The following is a 22,876-nucleotide window of genomic DNA, read 5'->3' as shown; positions in this document are numbered from 1 at the left end:
GCAAACTAGGGAACCCTAGGCCACACCCAACCCCTTAACCTTTTCTTAAGCAAATATCCACATTGAAAATAGGTGGAAGGCCAAAACCTTTCAGGACATTGGCTGATAATTAGCGACAGTAGTTCCTCTGTAAGAAAACTGTGAATTATTGCTTCCAATTCTTGGAGACTAGGCTCCTCAACAGAACCCAGCTCCCTACTTTCACAGTTCATCCATTTAGCTCTGAATTATTATGCCCATTCCTTTGAAATGTTTAACAATTACAGAAAGAAGTGTATGAAATTCTTTGAGTCGCAAGCTGACCTTCCACTAGAATGTCAAATTTATCATTGTGCATGAGATTTCTCATGCTTAATTTCAGCGTAAGATTGCTTTTTGTTATGCAAGCACAAAAAGAAATCTCTTTTACACAGTGATTTCTCCCCCATCCTTCAAAAACAGAGACATGAAATTTGAAAAACAACCTATTTTTCATGTACTAGTCCTCACTGATATATATGAAAAAATGTTCAAAGTCTTGATCCTGCACTTTACAGTATGTAGGCAAACTACTGCACCGTCACAGAGCCCCACTGAAATCAACATGGCTCTGTGTGGGCACAACAGTCCATCCATATGATGTAAATTGCAAGATCAGGGCTTAAGGGTGAAATTCACCCCTGTACAGAGGGCCAGCAAAAGGTCTGTGTACCACTTAAGTTCTCATAGGATGTAAAGACTGCTTTTAGACATTAACTGGGATTGAAGTGGTGCATAGACTTTTTGCTAGTTCTTGGCATAGGTGTGAATTTCACCCCACAGAAGTTAGAATTGAAAATGTAACTGACTAATTGAAAATGTGTTGTCCAAGCACAATATTTTAGGAATGTTTTTGAACACCGACTCGCACAGACATCTGAACGGTGTACTCAGAGTGTGTTCAAACAGTACAGTACTACCAACAACTGGATAGCATAATTCCTTATTCCTCTATAAATTAGAAAAATGACACAAAACAGTATACACAATATTCATTTCAGAAAATTTTACAAATTGTAGTTCTAATACTGACTACAAAGTTCCTTTCAATCTATTGTTTCATAATACAAAATGCACACGATAAAAGTAACAATTTCATATGTTGATTTTTAAATGCTTAGCTAATTTGTTTTTTATATTATAGAAGTAAAATATCACTGATTCATGTTAAACATAGGCTCCAATTTTAAGCATGTGATTAACTTCACACACTAAGTAGTCCCACTGTAGTCAATGGAACAACTCACTGCATCAAGTTAATATGCTGAAGTCTTCCCAGGAATGGGGCCTTAAAGAATACAATTATGTATTTCATAGAATTATAGTAAGTAGAATTGGGTGTGACTGTTTATTTCCCTTTTTATATACTCTTTATATATGCATGTTTGTTTTGTTAAAGACATTCAACTCTTTAAAGTGACTGAATTTTAAAACAATGACAGTGAAATGACCACAATTCTCACATTTGTATATGAAAATAAGCGTTAGTGTTTTCACAATTATCTGTAGAAACAATTTTTGAAGTGTTTATATTTATTTTACTTTACCTTTTATCCACAATAGGTTTCTGAACTTGACCCCTGGTAACCTTAACCCAAGATGACATTTTAATTCCTAGGAAAACAAAATACATTGCATTTATTCTCTTCACAAGTGAAGTGAGAAAACAGTCTTAAAACAGCCATAGTACACTGCAATTTTTTAAACTGACAGCTTGCAACTTGTTAAAAAATAATGTATTTAATAATCAAGCTTGTGGATCATCTCTAGTTGAGTGAGATCCCTTTGTATGTTTTTGCAGTAACCTTTGGACTTAACTATCTTGAGTAATTTTTTTTTAATCATCTGTAAAAACCAGCTCCCTGTTCACTCCCTTTTCCAGATCATTTATGAATATGCTGAACAGTACTCATCCCAATACAAATCCTTGGGGGACCCTGCTATTTACGTCTCTCTACTGCAAAAACTGACAATTTATTCCTACTCTTGAAGTTTCCTGTCTTTTAACCAGTTAGTGATCCATGAGAAGCCCTTCCTCTTATCCTATGACTGCGTATTTTGCTTAAGGGATTTTGGTGAGGGAGCCTGTCAAAGGTTTTCTGAAAGTCCAAGAACACTATATCCAGAGGATCACCCTTATCCAAATGCTTGTTGACACCCTCAAAAAATTCAAATAGCTTGAGAAGGCATGATTTACCTTTACAAAAGCAGCGTTGACTCTTCCCTAACATACTGTGTTCATCTAGCTGTTTGAATTTTATTCTTTACTATAACCTCAACCAATTTGCCTGGTACTGAAGTTAGGCTTCATGATCTGTAATTGCCAGGATCACCTCTGGAGCGTCTTTTAAAAATCCAGCATTACATTAGCTATGCTCTAGTCATCTGATACAGAGGCTGATTTAAGCGATAGGCTACATACCACAGTTAGAAGTTCCGCAATTTCATGTCTGAGTTCCTTCAAAACTCTTGAGTGAATAGCATCTGGTCCTGGTGACTCTTTACTGTTTAATTTATCAGTTTGTTCAAAAACCTTCTCTATTGACACTTCAAACTTGGACAATTCCTAAAACAGGTCACTTAAAAACAATGGCTTAGGTGTGGGAATCTCCCTCACATCCTCTGCAGCAAAGACTGATGCAAAGAATTCATGTAGCTTCTCTGCGATGGCCTTGTGTTCCCTGAGTGCTCCTGTAGCACAGGGGTGGGGAACCTACGACCCTGGATCCAGCCTGCTGCTTCATTTTATCCAGCTCACAGCAAGTCTCCGTGCTGTGGGCCGGAAGCCACGAGCCTCGGTGCCCCCCTGGCGGGGCTGGAGCCACAAGTGCCAGCTCGCCAGAAGTCCAGTTTGTTCCGCGCAGCTCCCAGAGGTGACCGGCATGTCCCTGTGACCCCTAGGAGCTGGGGTGATCAGGGAAGCTCAGTGCGCAACCCTGCCCCCAGCGCCGGCTCTGCGGCTCCCACTGGCCGGGAACCACGGCCAATGGAAGCTGTGGGGGCGGTGCTTGCAGACGCAGGCAGCACGCATCACACAGAGCAGCCTGGCTCCTCCGCCTAGGGGCCATACATAGTGGCCGCTTCTGGGAGCGGAGCGAAGCCCTGGTGGGCAGGGAGCCTGCCTTAGCCCCGCTGCACCACCAACCGGGAGCTGCCTGAGGTAAGCGCCACCTGGCCAGAGTCCACACCCCGAATCCCCTGCTGCAGGTTGGAACCCCCTCTCACACCCTAACTCCCTCCCAAATCCTGTGCCCCTACCCCAACCCCCTGCCGCAGGTCGGAACCCCCTCCCGTACCTTAACTCCTTCCCAGACCCCCACCCCAACCCAACCCCTTGTCCCAGCCCTGAGCCCCCTCCCACACCAAAACTCCCTCCCGGAGCCTCCATCCCAAACCACCTCCCACACCCCAACCCCGTGCCCTGAGCCCAGTCCCACACTCCAAATCCCTTGGCCCCAGCCCAGAGCCACCTCCCACGCCCCAAGCCCCTCATCCCCAGCCCCACCCCAGAGCCTGCACTCCCAGCCGGAACCCTCACCCCCTCCAGCACCCTAACCCCCTGCCCGGAGCCCCCTCCCACACCCTGAACTCCTCATTTCTGGCCCCACCCCGGAGCCGAGGGAAAGCCCGGAGCCTTCACCCCGCCGCGCCCCCCGGGCTGAAGCCGTGACAGCTGGCTTGACCTGCTGCCGGGGGGAAGAAGCCCTGAGCCTTACTGCCCTCCACGGGGCAAGGTGTGGCCTGCAACCAATTTTTTCTGTCGATCGGAAAAAAGGTTTCCCACCCCTGCTGTAGCACCTTTATCATCCAGTGGCCCCTCCGACTTTTTGGCAGGCTTCCTGCTTCTGAAGTACTTAAAAAAAAAATTGCAGTTCAAATTTTAAGAGCAACTAGCCAAGAACACAAAAACTTTCTTGGACTGATTAATCATACTTTTACATTTGACTTGCCAGAGTTTATGTTCTTATTTTTCTCAGTAACATTTTACTTCCAATTTTTAAAAGATGCCATTTTGCCTCTAGCAACTTCTTTTGCTCTGCTGTTTAGCCCTAGTGGCATTTTTTTTTTTTGAACGTCTTACTGTTTTGGGGCAGGGGGTTGGGCGGAGGATATTTAGCTTGAGCCTCTATTATGGTGTTTTTAAATAGTCTGCATGTTGTTTGCAGGCATTCCACCTTTGTGACCCTTCCTTTTAAATTTCCATTTGACTAGCTTCCTCATTTTTGTATTAGCCCCCTTTTTAAAGTTAAATGCTACTGTGGTGGATTTCTCTGGCAATTTCCCCCCTACAAGGATGTTAAATTTAATTACATTATGGCTGCTATTACTGAGCGGTTCAGCTATATTTACCTGTTGGACCAGATCCTGTGCTCCACTTAGGACTAAATCAAAAATTGCCTCTCCCTATGTGGGTTCCAGGACAAGCTGCATTCATTCATGTTCTCCCTGCTTCTAGTGACATACCTAGTCAATATGAGGATAGTTGAAATCCCCCATTATTATTGCATTTTCTGCCTTTGGAGACTCTCTAATCTCCCTGAGCATTTCACAATCATTGTCACCATTCTAGTCAGTAGTATATTCCTTCTACTAAACTCTTATTATTCAAGCATAGAATTTCGATTCACAGAGATCCTACGTACAATTTGATTAATTTAAGATTTTTATTTTGACTCTACGCTTTCTTTTAGTGCCACTCCCCAAACAGCACGACCTACTGTGTTGTTCCTATATATTTGAGCCCCTGTATTACCGAGTCCCATTGACTATCCTCATTCCATTAAATTTTCATGATACCTATTATATCAACATACTCATTTAAATGACAGGCACTCTAGTTCACCCATCTTAGTATTTAGACTTCCAGCATTCATATATAATAAGCACTTGTACATTTTATCAATATGAATTTCAAGTCTAGTACTGAAAGGGTGACCATATTTCCCCAAGGGAAAGCGGGACACTGTATGGGGCTGGCCTGAACCCATGCATGTTCTGCCAGACCCCACTTTTTTGACAAAAGTGGTCATTTGTCCCGTTTGCTCTTACCAACTGATTAGGGCTTTAAAAAGGGACTGTCCCAGACAAAACAGGATGTATGGCCACCCTAAATACTGGTTGCTTTGCAGCATAATTTCAGAAGTAACCAAGCATGCAAAATGGTCTGGATAAGTGCACACTTGGATGTATTCTCAAAATACAGTTTACGAAAATAGCGTGACCTGATTACAGCAGCATTCTAGACACCAAGACCCCACCTTGACAGGGGGAAAGGTGTATTTTTCTATCATGTTAGCTCAATTGAATAAGCCTAATACTTACAGAGGTGCCAAGTTCAATGGATCTCAGAACGGTGCAATATAAAAGGAGAGAAACAAATTGATGCATCTCTGCTTGGCTTAACAAATGGGCGGAAACATACAGTTAAAGAGAGAGAACTAACTGAACGGCAGCACTCATTCAATGCTCGCTGAAGAAAAGGCAAGAGCCCGAGCCCGTTACCGCGCCAGCCGGCTCCCTCCAGCCCTGAGATGGCTGCGGGTCGGGGGCGGAAAGGGCCTGGGGATAGAGGATGCTCTGCACACACAACGTAAGTAGAGGCGGAAGGTTTCACACCCGCCAGCTCTTCAGGGCTCCCCGCAGCATCCCGAGCTCGGGCGGGACCCAGAGACAGGGCGCCCGCGGGACCGCCCCCGCCTCCGCTGCGCCGGGCTGGGCTCCAGGGAAGGGCGGACAGCCCCTGCTCCAGCTCCCCAGTGCGCCCCCCAGCAGGCCCGCCCGCCAGCCAGCCAGCACCCCCGCCAGGACCCAGCCGACCTGCCCCGCTCTCGGCCGCGGCCCGGCAGGCCCTGGGAGCCCCGCACTCACGGCTGGGGGACTCCACGCAGCAGCCGCCGCCTCCGCTCCGCTCCGCTCCTCGCGCACAAAGCAACGGCGGCCGGTTTGCCGGAGGCTGGCTGGGGCGAAATGGAAGCACCGCCCCTTCCCCCTCGCTGCCAGGAGAAGAGGGAGCATCGGGGCCAGCAGCGGCTGCAGCCTCCCGCCACAGTGACCCCTGTTGGTGGTGCCGGGGAACTGTGCCCCAGAGAGAACCAGTGGGGCAACCTTCTCTCCTCCGCCCCCTGTGGGACTGTGGTTACCATGGGGACCCGTCCCAGCACTCATTACCATGCACATTGTAGGAGGGTGGTCACTTTGGATGGGCTATTACCACCAGGAGAGTGAGTTTGTGTGTGGGGGGGGTGGAGGGTGAGAAAACCTGGATTTGTGCTGGAAATGGCCCAACTTGATGATCACTTTAGATAAGCTATTACCAGCAGGACAGTGGGGTGGGAGGAGGTATTGTTTCATGATCTCTGTGTGTATATAAAGTCTGCTGCAGTTTCCACGGCATGCATCCGATGAAGTGAGCTGTAGCTCACGAAAGCTCATGCTCAAATAAATTGGTTAGTCTCTAAGGTGCCACAAGTACTCCTTTCCTCCCCTTGTGGGACTCCACTTACCATGGGGACCCCTCCCAGCACCCATCTTTCCCCTTCTGGGGCCCTGGTCACCATCGGAACCCCTCCCAGCACCCATCCCTCCTCATCCCTCCCTCTGGGGGACCCCATTTACACTGGGGCCCCCTCCCAGCTCCCATCTCTCCTCTCCCCCATGGGACCCTGACTTCCAACAGAACCTCTGCCAGCACCTCTCCTCACCCAGTTGGGTTCAAGGCAACTCATCTCCCCATTCCACTCTGTAGAGCCCTGGGTACCATGGGATACCCCTCAGTCACCTATCTCCCCCCCCCAACCCCCATCCCTTTGTGGTCCTGGTTACTGTGAGGGACCTCCCCTCCCATCTCTTCCCATCCCCTCTGTGATGTCCTGGTTTCTATGTAGTTTCTATGTCAAATCAGGACACTTATCCAGATCCTCAAAGGTATTTAGGCTCCTAACTTCCATTGATTTAAATGGAAGTTAGTAGCCTAAATACCTTTGAGGATCTGGGTAAGTGTCCTGATTACAATGGAAGTTAGGAGCCTAAGCACCTCTGAGGTATATAATCAACAGTTTAATAGATTAAGTTTGGATATTAGCCTACCACACACTATCTTGAAGGCAATGGACATAGATGGCATTGAGATCAAGCACAAGCAGTTATACCATAGAACAATAAAAATCACCAAGATTTCTTATTACGTTTACTTAAAATCATCAGTTATTGATTCTTTAATATTTCTAATAATACATTTATCATCCTTCAAGTAATTTGCCGAGGAGTAAAAACGTAGTTGGTCTTAAGGCACTCTTATGAATGGTGTCCCTGTTATTTCTAGTGTTTGCTTTGAAGGGTACTAGTTTAAAGCATCAAAAGAAATAGTTTAGAAAAAGTTTACTTTGAGGTTCTCTTAAGCCAATTTACTTAGATATACCAGGAGAAACATATATATACTCTCATAATACAAGAACAATGGGCCACCAAATGAAATTAATAGGTAGCAGGTTTAAAACAAACACAAGAAAATATTTTTTCACGCAACGCACTGTCAACCTCTGGAACTCCTTGCCAGAGGGTGTTGTGAAGGCCAATACTATAATGGGGTTCAAAAGGAGCTAGATAGATTCATGGATGATAGGTCCATCAATGGCTATTCACCAGGATGGGCAGGAATGGTGTCCCTAGCCTCTGTTTGCCAGAAGCTGGGATTGGGTGACAGGGCATGGATCACTTGATGATAATCTGTCTGTTAATTTCCTTTGGGGCACCTGCCATTGGCCACTGTCAGAGGACAGGATACTGGGCTTGGTGGACCTTTGGTCTGACCCAGTATGGCCGTTCTTATTGTTAAACATTGTTTAACATATTTTAACAATATAACATAACAATACATTGTTAAAATCCCAAAATATAGTTCCTTGGGGCATCAACAGAAAGACTGCAGATGCAGCAAGATAACTTTCAGTTACTTACATTAAAGAACACAGAGAAATACAATCTCTGAAACAAAGTTTCTTCTTAATCCTGGTAACCTTAAGAGAATGGAAAGACTATTGGCTGGTATAAGCATCCAATAGCACTACAGGGTTCTGCAGCTTCTTTGATGGGTTCAGCAAACTCTGAAGTTCCACATTGAGGTTCCACTGTTTCAGTTTTAATTGGAGGAGAGCAAGTCACTTATTTTGTACTGGACATTTGTCAGACTCTCACTTTTCTGCTCCCTCAGTTTCTATGCTACTTACCTTGATATCCAGTAGATGGCAATGGTGTATAACACGTGTCTTTTATCCTTTTCTTTTCGGAGGCTTTTTATTTTTATTTTTTATTTCAATTACTGTCTTTCTGAATTAACCCAGACTATTAATTGGAATGTCCCCTTTAAGTAACTTATTTTAATATTTTAAATGTATACACAGAGTAGGTGCTTATATCTTTCAATATGCTTTTTCATTCTCATTCCACACAATTTATATCACTTCTAGAATCTAACAATCATTTAGAAAAACAAAAATCTTTTACAGTTCCTCTAAATTTAGTGGACATAGTCCATACATTCCTTGATTATATCTCATGGTTTTCATTTCACATCCTTCAGGGCTTAAAACAGAAGAGACATTATACAGTAGTGAAGGAACAAGATAATTAATCATAGATAGAGAGATGTCAAAAATTTCCAGTCAATTTCCCTGTGTAGACCTTAGACAATGTGTCTCACAAGTTTAAGGAGTTATTGTTGGTCTTGTATTTGGGACAAACAGAGGTGGAGTAAACAAAGGTACATTTTTTAGCCTTACTTGTCTTTAGTGAGGAAAGAGTATTTATTTTCTGATTTAAAGACCAGAAGAATCAACCTATAGTTATCAACAATATATTCATGTCATATTTGACATTTGTGTATCTCACAGGACTCTGCAACAACAGCATCCATCTCTTCTCCTTTCTCAATATCAGAAAATTAAGGACAGTGCAAAGCAGTCTTCTCTTCTACCTTCCAGCCCCATAATCTCCTCTTAGGGCATAGTCAGGATGGGGAACACCCTTCATTCACTAAGCACTCACTTCTCCCTATGTTGAATCTGCATCTGTAGGGGCTCCCCTTTACCTTCTAGGTACCCAACTTTCTCCCTTTGACTAATACAGGACACCACTCCAAACCCATTATTATGGAACTAAAGACAAAGCAGGTAATGCTATTATAGATGTATGGTTTAGAGATCTCACCTTCTGAACTGGTCCAAGGAAAATGTGACACTAACTAGAAAACTTTGCTGTATGTATGGGAGAAAGGGATTAGGCCAAGCACCAACATTTTTGTAGGAGCAGCAACAATTTTAATAAAGTCAGAGGAGGCCATGAGAGCTGACCGCTAATAGTTCAAGAGAGACTCCCAGCCCTAGGAAAATGTAAACTTTAAAAGTTGCTGTCTTTTCTAAGCAGAAATCAACAAAAGCCATCTTCTGAGTGCTACATTTAAAGAGCAAACAAGTAATCCAGATTAAACTCAGGCATCTTTCATGATAGTGTAGAGGTAGCAGCCAAGCATTTTTATAATTTCTCTACTCTTCAGATGCTTGTCCTCTCTCCCAAGCATATGGCAGCATCTGCAGAACATCATTCTATAGATGCAGTTGTATATCCATAAACCATTTCAAGGCCTCCTCTGTGATGTCATGGGTTTCACCCAATTCACCTTTGAATCCACATTTGGGGCACTGCATTATGATTGGATGGGTTGGATGTTCTCATCGCAATTGCATGAAAGGGAGTCTTTGATTTTCCACAAGTAGTTTCATCTTCCATGGTTTATTCGGATGCAGTTCAATGTGGTCCAAAGTCTGCCTGGCAGGTCAAAACCATGAGGCTGGCTTTTTGGGTCCGTAGTAGCATGCTTCTTTGGAACGGTAGATGTGGTCCAGACACTTTGCTATTCCTGACAATGATTAATATCTTTCACAAGCAGATGGGAGACAGAAAAGGAATAAATCTGTGTGAATTTCCACCTTGTTGGCTTTGAAAAAATCAAATCCATACATATAAAATACAGGGAGTTTGGTTTTTGTTTTGCATTCCCTAGTCATTGCACAGGCCACTACTTTACATGGTTGTACAGGCACATGTAAGTTGCTCTGATCCCTGCTGTGTGTTGAAAGCGTCTTCTTTGTAAACTAAACATAATTTCAAATGATCCTGAAAACTAGGCTCTCGCTGTGGAGTTTTGACATTACTCAAAGGGGGCACTTCAACTTTGTTATTTTTATTACATATATTGAAGGCTGACATCAACTCATTAATCCTCGTGACTAATCAAACCTACTTGCAACACTAAAACAAGACTGAGGTTTGATGGTAAAATAAAGTTACCAAAATAAGTTATATCGCTTTTTGGACTACATATTTAAACAGGAACCTATTAAACATACAGTCAGTGTGCCAATATAATAGGTGTTCACAGAATCATACGGTTAGAAGGGACCACAGGGATCATCTAATCTAACCCCCAGCTATAGTGACTGACTTGTCATGTGGACCAGATTGCAGGACAGAAAAGAGAGGTATTAAATACAGTAACAAAGAACTATGGGAGAATTTCTCACATTTGTTTGCAGCTGCAACCTCCAACCCAAGCAATTATTCTTCTGGCCTTTTGTATTCCACATCCGAGAATAGTTCATAAAGATTTAGTTTTTTGATTAACATAAAATAAAAATTTGGTTTAAAATGTATTTCCTCCCCCCCTCTCACACACACAACCCAATGCAGGAATTTACAGTACTTAACATTAAGGATATACATTTATTGAAATGGGAAATTATCCAGCACACATTTTTAGGGGAAGAGTCTGAAAGAATTGCAGAACTGTCCCTAGGACTATAAGTGTAAGAGACCAAGGAGTCTTTTCATAGATTCCAAATGGCCTTTGGATCAGGCGTCTCCTCCTCGCTCTAGTTTTGCACGTGGAGACCGATGCCCTCAGGGCTGTGACACATACAAAAAAGAGGCAACAGCCGCACAGTTTGCTCGGCCGGGCTCCTGCCCGCAGCTCCATCGCGCGCCGCTCTTGTCCAACGCTACAGCGCTGCCACGAGCCGGTCCTACCCCCGGCGCTTTTTGGAATCTTTCCTCCTGCAGCCACGCCCCTTCCCTTCCCAGCCAATGGGGATGGGGTTTGCTAGGGAGGGGTGCGACCCGGAGGGGATGCCCAATGAGGTGCGGCGTTGTTGTGGCGGACGGGGGACTGCGGAAGGGGCGCAGGGTGGGAGTAGGAGCCGGCTCTCTGGGCTGCGATGCGAGCGGCTTCCAGACGCTGAGGAGGGGGCGGCCGTGCGTGGTGACCGCCCTCCCCCACCCGCCATGAATTCGCTGGAGCAGGCAGAAGGTAATTGGGGTCGCGGGGTCCCCGCCCCCCCGGGCCCAGTGACCCTTCCTCCTTTCCTGGGGGGGGCCGCGGGGGAGCTTGTCTGTGCGGCTCCCGCGCCCCAGAGCGGACTCCTGCCTCTGACCCACGACTCCCGCCCCTGCAGCGGGAGGCGTCACAGGGCGCTGGCCAATAGCAGCTGGGGGACTGCGAGGCCACCCCACCTCCGCCCCGGAGTGGGGAGGGACGTTCTGCGTCCTGTGGCCCAGTGACAGCGGGAGCCAGCGAAGGGTGTGCGGGGCGGGGAACGGGAGTGAGCGGCGCCCCTCCCCTGGGGGGTTCCGGTTTTCTGTAGGGCCAGAGGTGCGCTGTGCAGACCTGCCCCAGGACAAGGTCCCTGGTGCCCACAGCCTCACGCCCTGGGGGATGGCTCAAAGGCGAGGAGCCGGTGAGTCGTGGATTAATGTTTTGTTTGCTCGCTTATTGATGGAGGAGGGGCATGTTCCTGTTCTGCAAGCGGCGCTTGGAACAACGATAGAAAGTGGATTCGGTTGCAAAAGGGGAAAGTTCTAACTCTTAACTGAGCCAAGTTATTTGAACGAGAGTGTGTGCATCGGCTTTCTCCACCGGGAACAGACTAAAAGATCTCCAGTAGTTTGCAAAACTTCCTTTTTGTCATCTTTCTTTGGTTTGGTTGTTTCATGACCGAGCCTGGCTTTTACAGTGTGGTCTATTAAGTCTGTTTTTTCTGCGTTGATAAGAGATTTGCTGTACAAGTTGGAAACTTGTCATAGAATATTCACTAATCCTTTTCTTTTTTGAATGTAAGCTATGTATTCAACACAGCTGTAATTCTTTAATTGCATTCTATATCTCAAATACATTGAGATGTAATAATCTAACCAAGGAATTCTTTTCTTCAGGAAAAATACAGCTCACTGAGCTTCACTTTCTTATTTGCTAAAACAGAGCCTTGTTTTAAGTTTTGGTGCAGATTTGTAGCAAAGGATATTAAAAAGGAATTTAAAACTGCTTTCTTCAAAAAAAATCAATACAGGAGAATATTTTAATAATACACCAGTACTTCAAGATTAGATAGATTAGTAAATGTCATATATAAAACAAACAAGATGTAGATACATTAGCAGACATATTAGAAATTATGGGAATACTGAGGTGACTGTCAACACTTATTCTAACACTGTAAATATCAGAATTATCCCTTTGGTTAGAACTGGTAGACACGCATTTTTAAAGACCAAACCCATCCTTTTTTTGAAAGAGGTCCTTAATTTGGGCTTCCAAGACTTATAAAATGTAGCTCAAGCCTTTATTTTTTTATATTCGCTTCATTTAAAACACTAAAAATCATATCTAATTTACAAATGCTTTCTATTGGTTAACAAAGTAGTTACATTTTTTCCAGTTGATAAACATTGAAATAATCTCTGCGTATATTTTAGAGTAAGTACATACTTCAGTAACAGGCATGCATTTTAATGAAGGTATTTTTCTTGTAGTTTTTGCATTGTCACCTTTATTAGAACTTGACATTCTAATACAACATGAAATTCTTTCAAAGAATAGTAGTTGTTACTTGAAGCCAGCTTACATTTGAAGTATATATACCTTTTATTAATAAAAAATATCAAACTTCAAACAATAAATTAGTGGGACAGTTTTAGGCCCAAAACTTCTCTGCTGGAAAAGGAAATCTTCACAGACGTTAAAATGAACAGTTGACTCTTTTTTTTTTTTTATCTGAAAATATTTCTAAAGTAGACTTCTCTTCATGTTAAATAGTTCCCCTGTAATGTTGCAAACCAAACATGCTATTTCATGAGTCAGATTCTAAAGCTGGCTAAAACTTAAATAATTTATTATTGTATTTTCATTTTCCAAGATGAGTGGCATGTAAAAAAATAGATTATTGAAACTGAAAGGACTATTAAAAATCTCAAATGATGCCAACTGAGGTAAGAATTTTTGTAGTGAGTTATGGTGATAGTGTCATTCTAATCACAAACAAAATACCAAACTCTATCTATCATTAACACAGACCATGGAGTGTAACAAGGTTTTCTGACACATTTTACATTTCAAAATATACCTTGTTTTAGAGTATTTTAATCTATTAATATTAATGGCTTGCATTTAGATTAACAAAGGGATACCATGTCAAGGTATTCTAATCTCTTCTGTATATGGAAATACCTGTCACTTAATATATTCCTTCTTGGTGGGGAGCTTAACCAAAAAGTGTGGTAAATTCTAAAGCTAATATGCTGTGCTAAGCATCTTTCCGTTAACTATTGCTTAATCTGAGACGCAAGTGATTTTTGATCACTACATCATCAGTGCATTACAGCTTTCCTTTGTAAGTTATGAGTCTGAGCTGCACAGGGCATAAGTAACAGAACAGAATCTGAGGCATTAACTATTAAAGGTCAACTAATAGACCAAGACTTATTAGATCTCTGTCTGTCTTTTCCTCAGATCTCAAGGCTTTTGAAAGAAGACTTACTGAATATATTGCATGTTTGCAACCAGCTACAGGACGTTGGAGAAGTAAGCTTAATATTTTAAATGAGAAGTTGGATTAACTCTTTAATACTTCATTTGGCATTTACCCATGTATATGCCTATGGATTTGTGTTTACACAAACAAACCCGTGCTTTAAAAATCTTACTGTATATACTTTGTATCTGAGCCTAAAAATCTTTTAAATATTTGAAGGTACCACACATACACAAATTTTACAAAAAATAGCAAAAGTAAAATAATGGATTTATGTTGTTGCAACTATACTATGTGCACAAAACGCTTATAACATTTGCACAGTTGCTATTCAAAAGTAGATATTGGCAAGAACAACAAAGCTAGAAGTGTAATCAGTATGATAATGATCTCATAGGCAGTCTCAGCAAAGAAGGCCAGGACTGAATTAGTCTTTTTAAAAGGAATTCTTCAGGACAAGTTCGAGGCATATTGAGGCTTTGTGATTAAGGCCATATCTACACTACCACTTATGTCAGCAAAACGTATGTCGCTCAGGAGTGTGACACCCTCCCTCCCCCATGAGTGACATAAGTTTCACTGGCATAAGTGGTAGTATGCATGCGCTGTGTCAGCGGGAGAGATCCCTCCAACATAACTACTGCTGCTCTTTGGGGGTGGTTTAATTATGTCAACAGGAGGACTCTCTTCTGTCAGCATAGAGTGGCTACATGAGAGATCTTATAGGCGTGCAGCTGCATAGGTACAGCTTTGCCACTGTAAGCTCTCTAGTGTAGGCATAGTCTGCACTACCTTTTTTCATTCTTGTATCTATTTTGTGATTGTATATAGGGGTTTGGTTTCCAAGTTGGGCTATTTTTCACCATGATAACTTAAAACCATTTGTTTATCAATAGCTTTCTCCTATTCCTTAGTATATTTTCCAAAGTTTCCCCCAAAATCAATATATTAAGTTCACTGGTCCTATAGTTTATTTTTTTAATGGGTGTGTTCACTTTCCAACTGTTGGCAATCTCTTCCAAACTTGTTCAAATATATTTAAATGCAGGCTAAAGTTTTACTGACTTAAAGCACACTCATGAAGAAGTTTTAAATAAACACTGGATGTGGCATCTAGTGACTTCATAATTCTGTTATCTGTATAATAACTACTTTATTCCTGGAAAACTGGTATTGATATAGGTAGATCTTTACTATCTTTCTGTGTGAAACTGGAGAAATACCTTTCATTTTATATGGCATACAAACTTTTTAAATTCCCCTTCGAATGTGCAAATTCCAGCTCCTAACTGGACCGTTTTTATTTTATCAGTATTACTAGCCCCCAAAATAAGACATCACGAGTCTGCTTTACCAGCAGTGAGGTTTAAACCTTGAGAATGTGCACTGTTCATGTCTTTCAGGCTTTTATCCACAACTATGAGTGGAGGGTTGGAAATAAAACTTTATTGTAATAAAAGCTGAGGTTCTCACATAATCACTTGCCTCCCAGAGCTGGAGTACTGCTACACTTGCAATGAAATTGAAAGAGTTGGCGAGGCTGCCTGCCTCCTCGCAGAGCAGCTTGCAGGACTGGCACTTTAGTGTTATTGGTCCTTGGAAGTTACGTGCAGAATACTGCGTGGGTTTTTAGTGTAGTGCTCAAGAAAGATATTGTGTACTACTTTCCCTCAATTTTCTGACTAATGTTTCTAAATCAGTGTATCTAGTAGAAACCTCTTATATCTCTCCCCCACCCCTGCCCCCGCATGTCTTTACTTAACAAAACACTATCTGGTACTATTTTTTTGTCCTCTCTAGGAGGCTGATAGACTCTTGAAAGGGTTGCATTGTTTTAAACGGTAAAACGTTTTTTTATTTCCTTCCATTTTGACTGCATATATAGAAAGGTGGGAGTCCAGATGAGAAACAAACATGATATGCGGGTAGAACTCTTCAAATAAATCTCGCTCTTCTTTGGACATTCTTATAAATCAAGAATGGAGAGGGGAAATAAAATAGAATGTAATCTCTTTCAAAGCTTTTCATGAGACCTTAAATACTTTCTAATAAATATAAACCAGATGTGTTGCTTATGACCTTTATTTTTCATCAGTGATTCTTATAGTGGTATCAGTCTGCACAGCAACGGGTGCTTGGAACTGGTTAATAGATCCTGAGACACAGAAGGTAAGTTATACTCTAATGTTGAAATATTAAATGTCTCATAATGTTTGTAATTTAGATAATAAAAACAAAGTGTATGTAGTCAGGAGTTGTGGACTGCCTTGAAGAGTGAAAAGCTAACAGCAGGGTTATTTCTCTGACTGATTCAAGACACTAGTGACAAAGAGCAAATTCAGTGGATTATTTACATCACAGGTATCGCACTTTGAGGGGCGACTAAGAATTTTTGAGGCATTCCACAGCTGTGCTGAATAAGGGTGATTTCCCCAGAATAACTTCATTCTGTCTATCTATAGAGCATAGTCGGCTGAGGCCACCTTCAACTAGACTGATCCATGATCAACAAAATTGAACTTGTGAGAACAGTAGCAAATTAATTAGTCCTAAACGTTTTTTCTTATGTACCTCTGCACTTTGGAAATATCTCCCCCTTTCTCCTTGAAATAACTTTTTGTAGCAGTGGAACAATTTAAAATTTGTCACCCTAGATATGTATACACAAGCTATGCATTTAAGTTTTTGTTTAACGTGAATATCCAAGATGATCAAATTTATGTTTTCCTAAACTGTGTGGGTGGAATGGCCTGAGGCTTGGTATTCTAAATTTCAGACCAGAAATTTGCGGCTTGTATTGAAGTGATGGCAGACTTCTAGGCTACATTGTATCTGTGAAACTGAATCTGAAAGTATAGTTGTTCAATGAACTTTATATGGTGCAAGAGAACTTCTGAGTGGAATATAGGAGATTCGCTTTACCACCAAACTGAAGAAAAATTGGTAAAGGATTCCTCACTTACTTTCATTTTTATACCTTAGCAATAAACTGAGCTAGAGCTATTACATTTTATTCAGAAGTGGAAAGAAAAATACAAGATGAGTGATGAACAATTGATTATTTTTGTGTCATTAACAGGAAAGTACTTTTTAATTTTAGACTGTTCCCATAGAACTTTAAAACAGAAACTTAGCTTAATTGCAGAGACTCAAACAGCACTACTACAATGAGAAATGTTATCAAATCAGAAGCTGAAGAATAAATACCCTCGAATCTCACAGTTTTTTAAAACTCTCTTCAGATGTTATCACTCTTTGTCCCCACTTTAAAAGGGATAACGTCATGGATAGCAGATCTAAAATTTTACTTTGGTTATTTTTCTTAAACAGTATATATCACTTAGTAGGGCAGCTGCTCTAATTGGGACTTCTCCCAGGAAAATCGGAGAATATTTTCTCTGTTACCTTCCAAAATATCTGAAAACAGAAGGGATATTCATTGGGAAAATGTTTGGCAGAAGCACTTCTTGTAAAGAGTAGCAGGGTTACAAAGGAGTAGTAAGTTCTGAGTAACAAGGGAATTTTTAAGAGATCTATTCCAGTTTACATTAGTGGCCTAAACATCCGGTTTGAAATACTTGGTCTCCAGCTTGATGATGTCCCTTCAATCACGGAATCTTTTAATAGTTTTTCTTCAAGATAATTTTATTTCTCTCCTAGGTGTCCTTTTTCACATCATTGTGGAATCATCCATTCTTCACAATTAGCTGTATTACTCTAATAGGCTTGTTCTTTGCTGGCATACACAAAAGAGTGGTGGCACCATCAATGTATCCTTTGATAGTTTGTCAGGTGAAAGTTGAGGTAATTCTTACTGTAACTGCAGCCCACATAAAATCTTTGTTTAGTACTTTTCTTTGACGAAATTCACACAGCATAGCAGCCCGATGTCGAACAGTCTTGGCAGAGTATAATATGTCCTGTGATGATGTAAGTGACTCTAGTCTCACTGACTACATGTACATGTTTAAGGCAGGAATAAATGCAAAAAAGAGGAAATTGCTCTCTCTTCCTGAACAGACATTGCATTCCCAGCTGGCACGGGTATAAATAGCAATGTAGATGGTGAGACAAGGCTTAGGTGTGTAGACTGGCTTACTTGCATGAACCGCCTAAGCAGTGCCTCCCACGTACTGTGAGATACTATCCTGCTATTTTTAGCAGCATAGTATCTTGATAGTGGAGCTTTCTCTACTGCAGGGAAAGGCCCTGGTGGGGAGGTTGCAGCAGTGAGAAGCTCTGGCAGTTCCCTGTTGCCAGAGCCTTTTACTGCAGCATGTTGCACGTGTGTAGTGCCTGTACTCTACATGCTGTTAAAGGGTAGACAGCCTAAGAGTGCATATTTACATTTTTACAAATAATGTATGGTTAAAATATGAAACTGCAAGTTACTTAATGGTTCCATGGATGCAAACTCTTAGTTCTCACTCCTGTTGTTGCAGACTAAAGAGAAATTAGCACAGATAATATTCACCTTTGTAGTAAGGCTATGTTAAATTTCAGGGTTTGTTTGAACTTGAATTTTTCTTTTGCAGACTGGAAAACTAATTTTGAAACCTAGGCCCCATGTTCAATAATCACGATCTTCCTTCAACTCTGTCCACTGCCATGGAAACCAAAAATGACCTTTTCTCAAGCTAGTGGGGCACAAAAAGTCAAACAGGACTGGTTTTCAGTCGCCTAGGAGTGAGAGTCTTACTTACAATTGACAGCGTAAGTGTGCAATATTACCGTCTGGCATATTTGTCTAAATTCTCTTTTGACTATCCTCATGTTATCAATGCTTTTGCTACTTTTGATTACCTCTTTTTCAGTATTAGTGTCACTTTTGTTCTTCAGGTAGAGCAAAACATGCAGTGAAGTATGTTAATTGGTTACTAAGTTAAACTTGGAAACCAAACCTTGTTTGTTTCTTATAATGTGTTTTTTGCAAACTACTGTAAATAGCAAATCAATGCCAATGTTAAGCAAAGAGTAATACATGCTGTGTGAATTCTTGTTCTCATGAACCAGTATTTAAAGGGATGCTTATCTGCCATTCCCCGAGCTTTTTATTAATTACAGTGGTCTCTTTCATTCCTGGTTACAATATTTTTGGAATCCGCAAACAAAAGAGACTTAAAAGAGAAATCTATGGTGGGGAAAAAAGGTCTTATTATGTTTAAGAATATTACAAATATGTTAAAGTATCACTTGTCTGTCTATGTACAGTACTTCGGCCACTTTCACTGTGGTTATCCTTAATTCAGTGCTTTCATCTAATTCACAGTACAACCTGGTTTTAATTAATTATTTTAAGATTTTAAAAACTCTTAAATATACTTTCAGATTATAAAAGTTCTGCACTGTATCTGAATTCAATAATCACACTGTTTTAAGAGTGGATTTTATCCTGTTATAATCTGGCCATGCAACTAGTATTGCAAATATTTAACGTTGGATTCAGATAATTTGATAAAGGAAATATATGATCGGTGCCACAAAATAAATTAATAAAACTCTCTAAAGTGTTCAGAGAAACTAAGTGTGGCTGTTGTGTATACATAGTACAATAGTCCTTGAAATATTTAGAATCATCATAACAGTTTAATTTTAAGTGTTCAAGGTGCCTTTTTACCTGTTTCAGATTTTTGTAATTTAATTGAGCATACATCAGCATAAAAACAAAAAGCTATTGCCGGCACAGTAACCTCTCACTACAGATAAGATTAGCAAGGCTGCCTCTTAAAGTGAGCATAGTTTGACTTTTATGTATGTTAAATTTTTGCTCAGTTGAGGCAATAAAATCCTTTGCTCCTAAAGGTTTTGTACTTCTGTCCTTCCATTGTTTTTAACTGATGTAAATTTTGTAGGTAAATATGTGCATTAAATAAATACTTTATATATGTTAGTATGTTTGGGGTTTTTTGTATTATAAATTGACAAATGTGCAGATATAGGATGGGAAGTGACAAAAGCTGAACAGTTATGTACTTTAGTTATGAACAGCTGAAGACTCCAGTGACGGAAGTATTGTGGCTTTTGTTTTTTTGTGAAATGTCATGTTTGTAATGCTGGATATTGATGTCACCAAAATACGGACAGAATGGAAAGCTGCAGCCCATGGTCCCTCTACAATAATCCACCAGTCTACCTCAACCCTGTTCCAGGCACCTTCTCATGCCTAGAGCAGGTATTGTCTCTATCTCCATTCAGTCTTTGTCCTTTCTGAGGCCTCAGGAAGGCCCCAGATTCAATAAGCACTTAAGTATGTACTTGGGTGCTAACAAGGGTGCCATAGACATTAATGTGATATGACCACTTGTTGATATGGTGGGTCCTTGTCCAGTTCCTGGTGAACATATTCATGTAGGCTCCTGAGTCATCATCAGACGGAAATTACTTTTAGTCACTTCCAAACTGGCTGGATTTGAACTAATGATCTGCAGGTCATCCAGCTTCCCTGGAATGCCTAAATCAGTGGCTCTCAACCTTTTCAGAATGGTGTACCCCTTTCAGTAGTCTGATTTGTCTTGTGTACCCCCAAGTGTCATCTCACTTCAAAACTACTTGCTTACCAAATGAGACGTAAAAGTACAAAAGTGTCACAGCACACTATTACTGAAAAAGTCTTACTTTCTCATTTTTTACCATATAATTATAAAATAAATCGACTGGAATATAAATACTGTACTTGCATTTCAGTGTATGGTATGCAGAGCAGTCTGAACAAGTCATTGAGTGATTTTAAGTTATACCGTTCTAAACTCTATGTCGTCAGGAGAGCTTAGAGCGTCTCCTGTGCCACTGTAAGTGCTGTAGTGTAGATATAGCCAAGCTTACACAGAGCTCTTCAGGTCTGGGAAATGTCACAGCTAAATACAAGGTTTCAGAGTAGCAGCCGTGTTAGTCTGTATCCGCAAAAAGAAAAGGAGGACTTGTAGCACCTTAGAGACTAACAAATTTATTTGAGCATAAGCTTTCGTGAGCTACAGCTCACTAAATACAAGGTGGAACAGATTGTTTAGCATAAGTAGTTAGCACATTTCAAGGGCCATTCAAGGTAAAATGGCTTGTTAACAGCAATCCAGTCATGGGGAGGGAGTGCGGAAAGGAAGCACGGAAAGGAAGTGGAGGAGCCAGTTTTGAGGGTTGTTAGTGTTGGGTTACAGATTGTTGAAGCCAGTGTCTCGGTTCAGTTCATGATTTTGAGCATCTAGCAAAGTTATGAATTTAGCTCCCAGGCTCATCTTTTGAAAGTGCTGTGAAGGTTTCCATCGAGGATGAGGACTGATAGGTCAGATAGAGTGGTCACTTTGTGAAGTGTTCATCCACAGGTGATTAAGGCTTTGTTTACACTACAGCTTATGTCTGTATAATTTATATTAGTTGGGGGGGTGTGAATAAATCACCCCCCTTGAGTGACTAAGGCTATGTCTACACTGGCAATTGAACGTATTAACCTCCCCCCGCAGACAAAAGTTTTGCCACGACAAGTGCCAGTATGAACTGCGCTTTGTCGGCAGGAGAGCAAACGCCACTTGTTGCACGTGGAAGTTTTTGTCCGCGGGAGAGCCAACAAACAGCAGCTATACCGCATGACTTTTAGCGACACAGCCGTTGCGACACAGCCATGTCGCTAAAAGCTGTGTCGTGTAGACCAAGCTCTAACTTACACTGACATAAGCGCTGGTATGGACAGCACTATGTTGGTGGCAGAGCTTCTCCTGCTGACATAGCTAGAGCCGCTCGTGGGGACTGGAGTAGTTAAGTCGATGGGAGAGCGCTTGCCCATCGGCTTAGAGCAGCGCAGCTACATCAGTGCAGCTGTAAAGTGCCGAAAGTGTTTTTTTGGTCGTTTATCATATTCCTGTGTGAGTTCATACAAGAGTTTACTGATACACCGCTACGGTCCACTTCACCTGGAATGGCCCTTGAAATGTGTTAACTACTGTAGTGCTTTAATGAAGATACTCTAGGCTGATGGGAGAGAACTCTCCTGTTGGCATAGTTAATCCACCTCCCGGAGCAGCAGTAGCTATGTCGGCAGGAGAAGCTCTCTTGCTGAGGAAGCATTGTCTATACGGGGGGTTAGTTATACCAAGCTATGTCGCTCAAGGGTGTGGATTTTTCACACACCTGAGTGGCAGTTATACCAGTATAGGTCTGTAGTGTAAACCAGACCTGAGGAAGAGCTCTGTGTAAGCTCGAAAGCTTGTCTCTCTCACCAATAGAAGTTGGTCCAATAAAAGATGTTACCTCTCCCCCACCTTTTGTCTCTAATATCCTGGAACCAACCCGGCTACACCAACACTGTATATAACTATGGGAGATAACTTTCAAACATGGTTGCAAACTATAAAATGGAAAAATATTAAGGCTGCAAAAACTAAAACCAGTGTGCCACATGTAAAAGGCAAGGATAATAGCTCTGGATAATTTAGAAAGAATCTGCCTACTTTCTGTCGGAATCTGGATGTTTTTATTTCCTATTGTGTGCTGCTCCACTCTGTGGTTCCAGGGTTGGATACAACATAAGGACAATAATTCAAAAGTATTTACTTTAACAATCTAATCTGCCTTTGCTGCTGTTGTACAAAGTTTTAAAACCTACACCCTTCCTTTAAGTCCTGCCATGGTCTCGATTACTCTATAACAGCCCGTAGTAAATATGCAGCTGTTAGGGACAGATTTAAAAAAAAGCATCCAAACAATTTGTATCTGATATTGCAGCGGTTTATGTGCATGTTTTGTAGCTGTATTATGTAGCAAACTTGTCCACTGAATGAAACATCACAGTTGTGCAGAATTCAGAGTAACAGCCATGTTAGTCTGTATTCGCAAAAAGAAAAGGTACTTGTAGCACCTTAGAGACTAACCAATTTATTTGAGCATGAGCTTTCGTGAGCTACAGCTCACTTCATCGGATGTATCCGATGCCACAAGTACTCCTTTTCTAGTTGTGCAGAAGTATCCATCTCCATTAATCACTTATGCTGTCCAGCTGTGAACAAATGAGATGC

The 22,876-nt window shown here is 41.6% G+C and overlaps 3 protein-coding genes across 14 annotated transcripts in view; 2 read left to right on the top strand and 1 right to left on the bottom strand.

Moving 5' to 3' along the window:
- LOC140896231 (nuclear receptor coactivator 5-like) overlaps positions 1-6,006 on the bottom strand; it is a 42,961-nt gene extending 36,955 nt beyond the window's left edge. For 6 of the 12 annotated variants that reach the window (XM_073307673.1, XM_073307684.1, XM_073307685.1 and 3 more), the window contains exons 1-2: positions 5,887-6,006; positions 1,566-1,632 (exon numbers count right to left, since the gene is read on the bottom strand). In XM_073307673.1, the coding sequence (XP_073163774.1) occupies positions 1,566-1,624 (59 nt within the window). In that variant the 5' untranslated portion in view covers positions 1,625-1,632; positions 5,887-6,006. The other 6 variants (XM_073307675.1, XM_073307681.1, XM_073307682.1 and 3 more) reach the window with 5 other exon arrangements.
- Positions 6,007-11,196: 5,190 nt separating this feature from the next.
- CNEP1R1 (CTD nuclear envelope phosphatase 1 regulatory subunit 1) lies at positions 11,197-20,966 on the top strand. The gene is made up of 6 exons (XM_073307672.1): positions 11,197-11,377; positions 13,853-13,924; positions 15,970-16,043; positions 17,535-17,644; positions 17,750-17,804; positions 18,410-20,966. Exons 1-6 carry the CDS (start codon positions 11,197-11,199, stop codon positions 18,449-18,451), a joined length of 534 nt encoding a protein of 177 aa, XP_073163773.1. The 3' UTR covers positions 18,452-20,966.
- The window catches only part of HEATR3 (HEAT repeat containing 3), a 39,897-nt gene continuing 35,519 nt past the window's right edge, over positions 18,499-22,876 (top strand). Inside the window, exon 1 of the mRNA XM_073307671.1 lies at positions 18,499-18,587. The gene's annotated coding sequence lies outside the window, so the exon portion shown is untranslated. The remainder of the gene's footprint in view (positions 18,588-22,876) is intronic.

The sequence above is a fragment of the Lepidochelys kempii genome, chromosome 12 (assembly GCF_965140265.1).
Source record: "Lepidochelys kempii isolate rLepKem1 chromosome 12, rLepKem1.hap2, whole genome shotgun sequence".
Lineage (NCBI taxonomy): Eukaryota > Metazoa > Chordata > Testudines > Cheloniidae > Lepidochelys > Lepidochelys kempii.
The sequence above is the reverse complement of the archived record's forward strand: the minus strand, read 5'-3'. Positions and strand labels throughout refer to the sequence as shown.

What these genes read in the sequence shown, in the direction of transcription:
- CNEP1R1 (XM_073307672.1), top strand. Translation starts at nt 11,197, where the DNA reads ATGCCCAATGAGGTGCGGCGTTGTTGTGGCGGACGGGGGACTGCGGAA. An exon ending in TAGATCCTGAGACACAGAAG is followed by an intron (nt 16,044 to 17,534) that starts GTAAGTTATACT and finishes TTTCTCTCCTAG; the next exon opens with GTGTCCTTTTTCACATCATT. An exon ending in ATAATATGTCCTGTGATGAT is followed by an intron (nt 17,805 to 18,409) that starts GTAAGTGACTCT and finishes TTTCTTTTGCAG; the next exon opens with ACTGGAAAACTAATTTTGAA.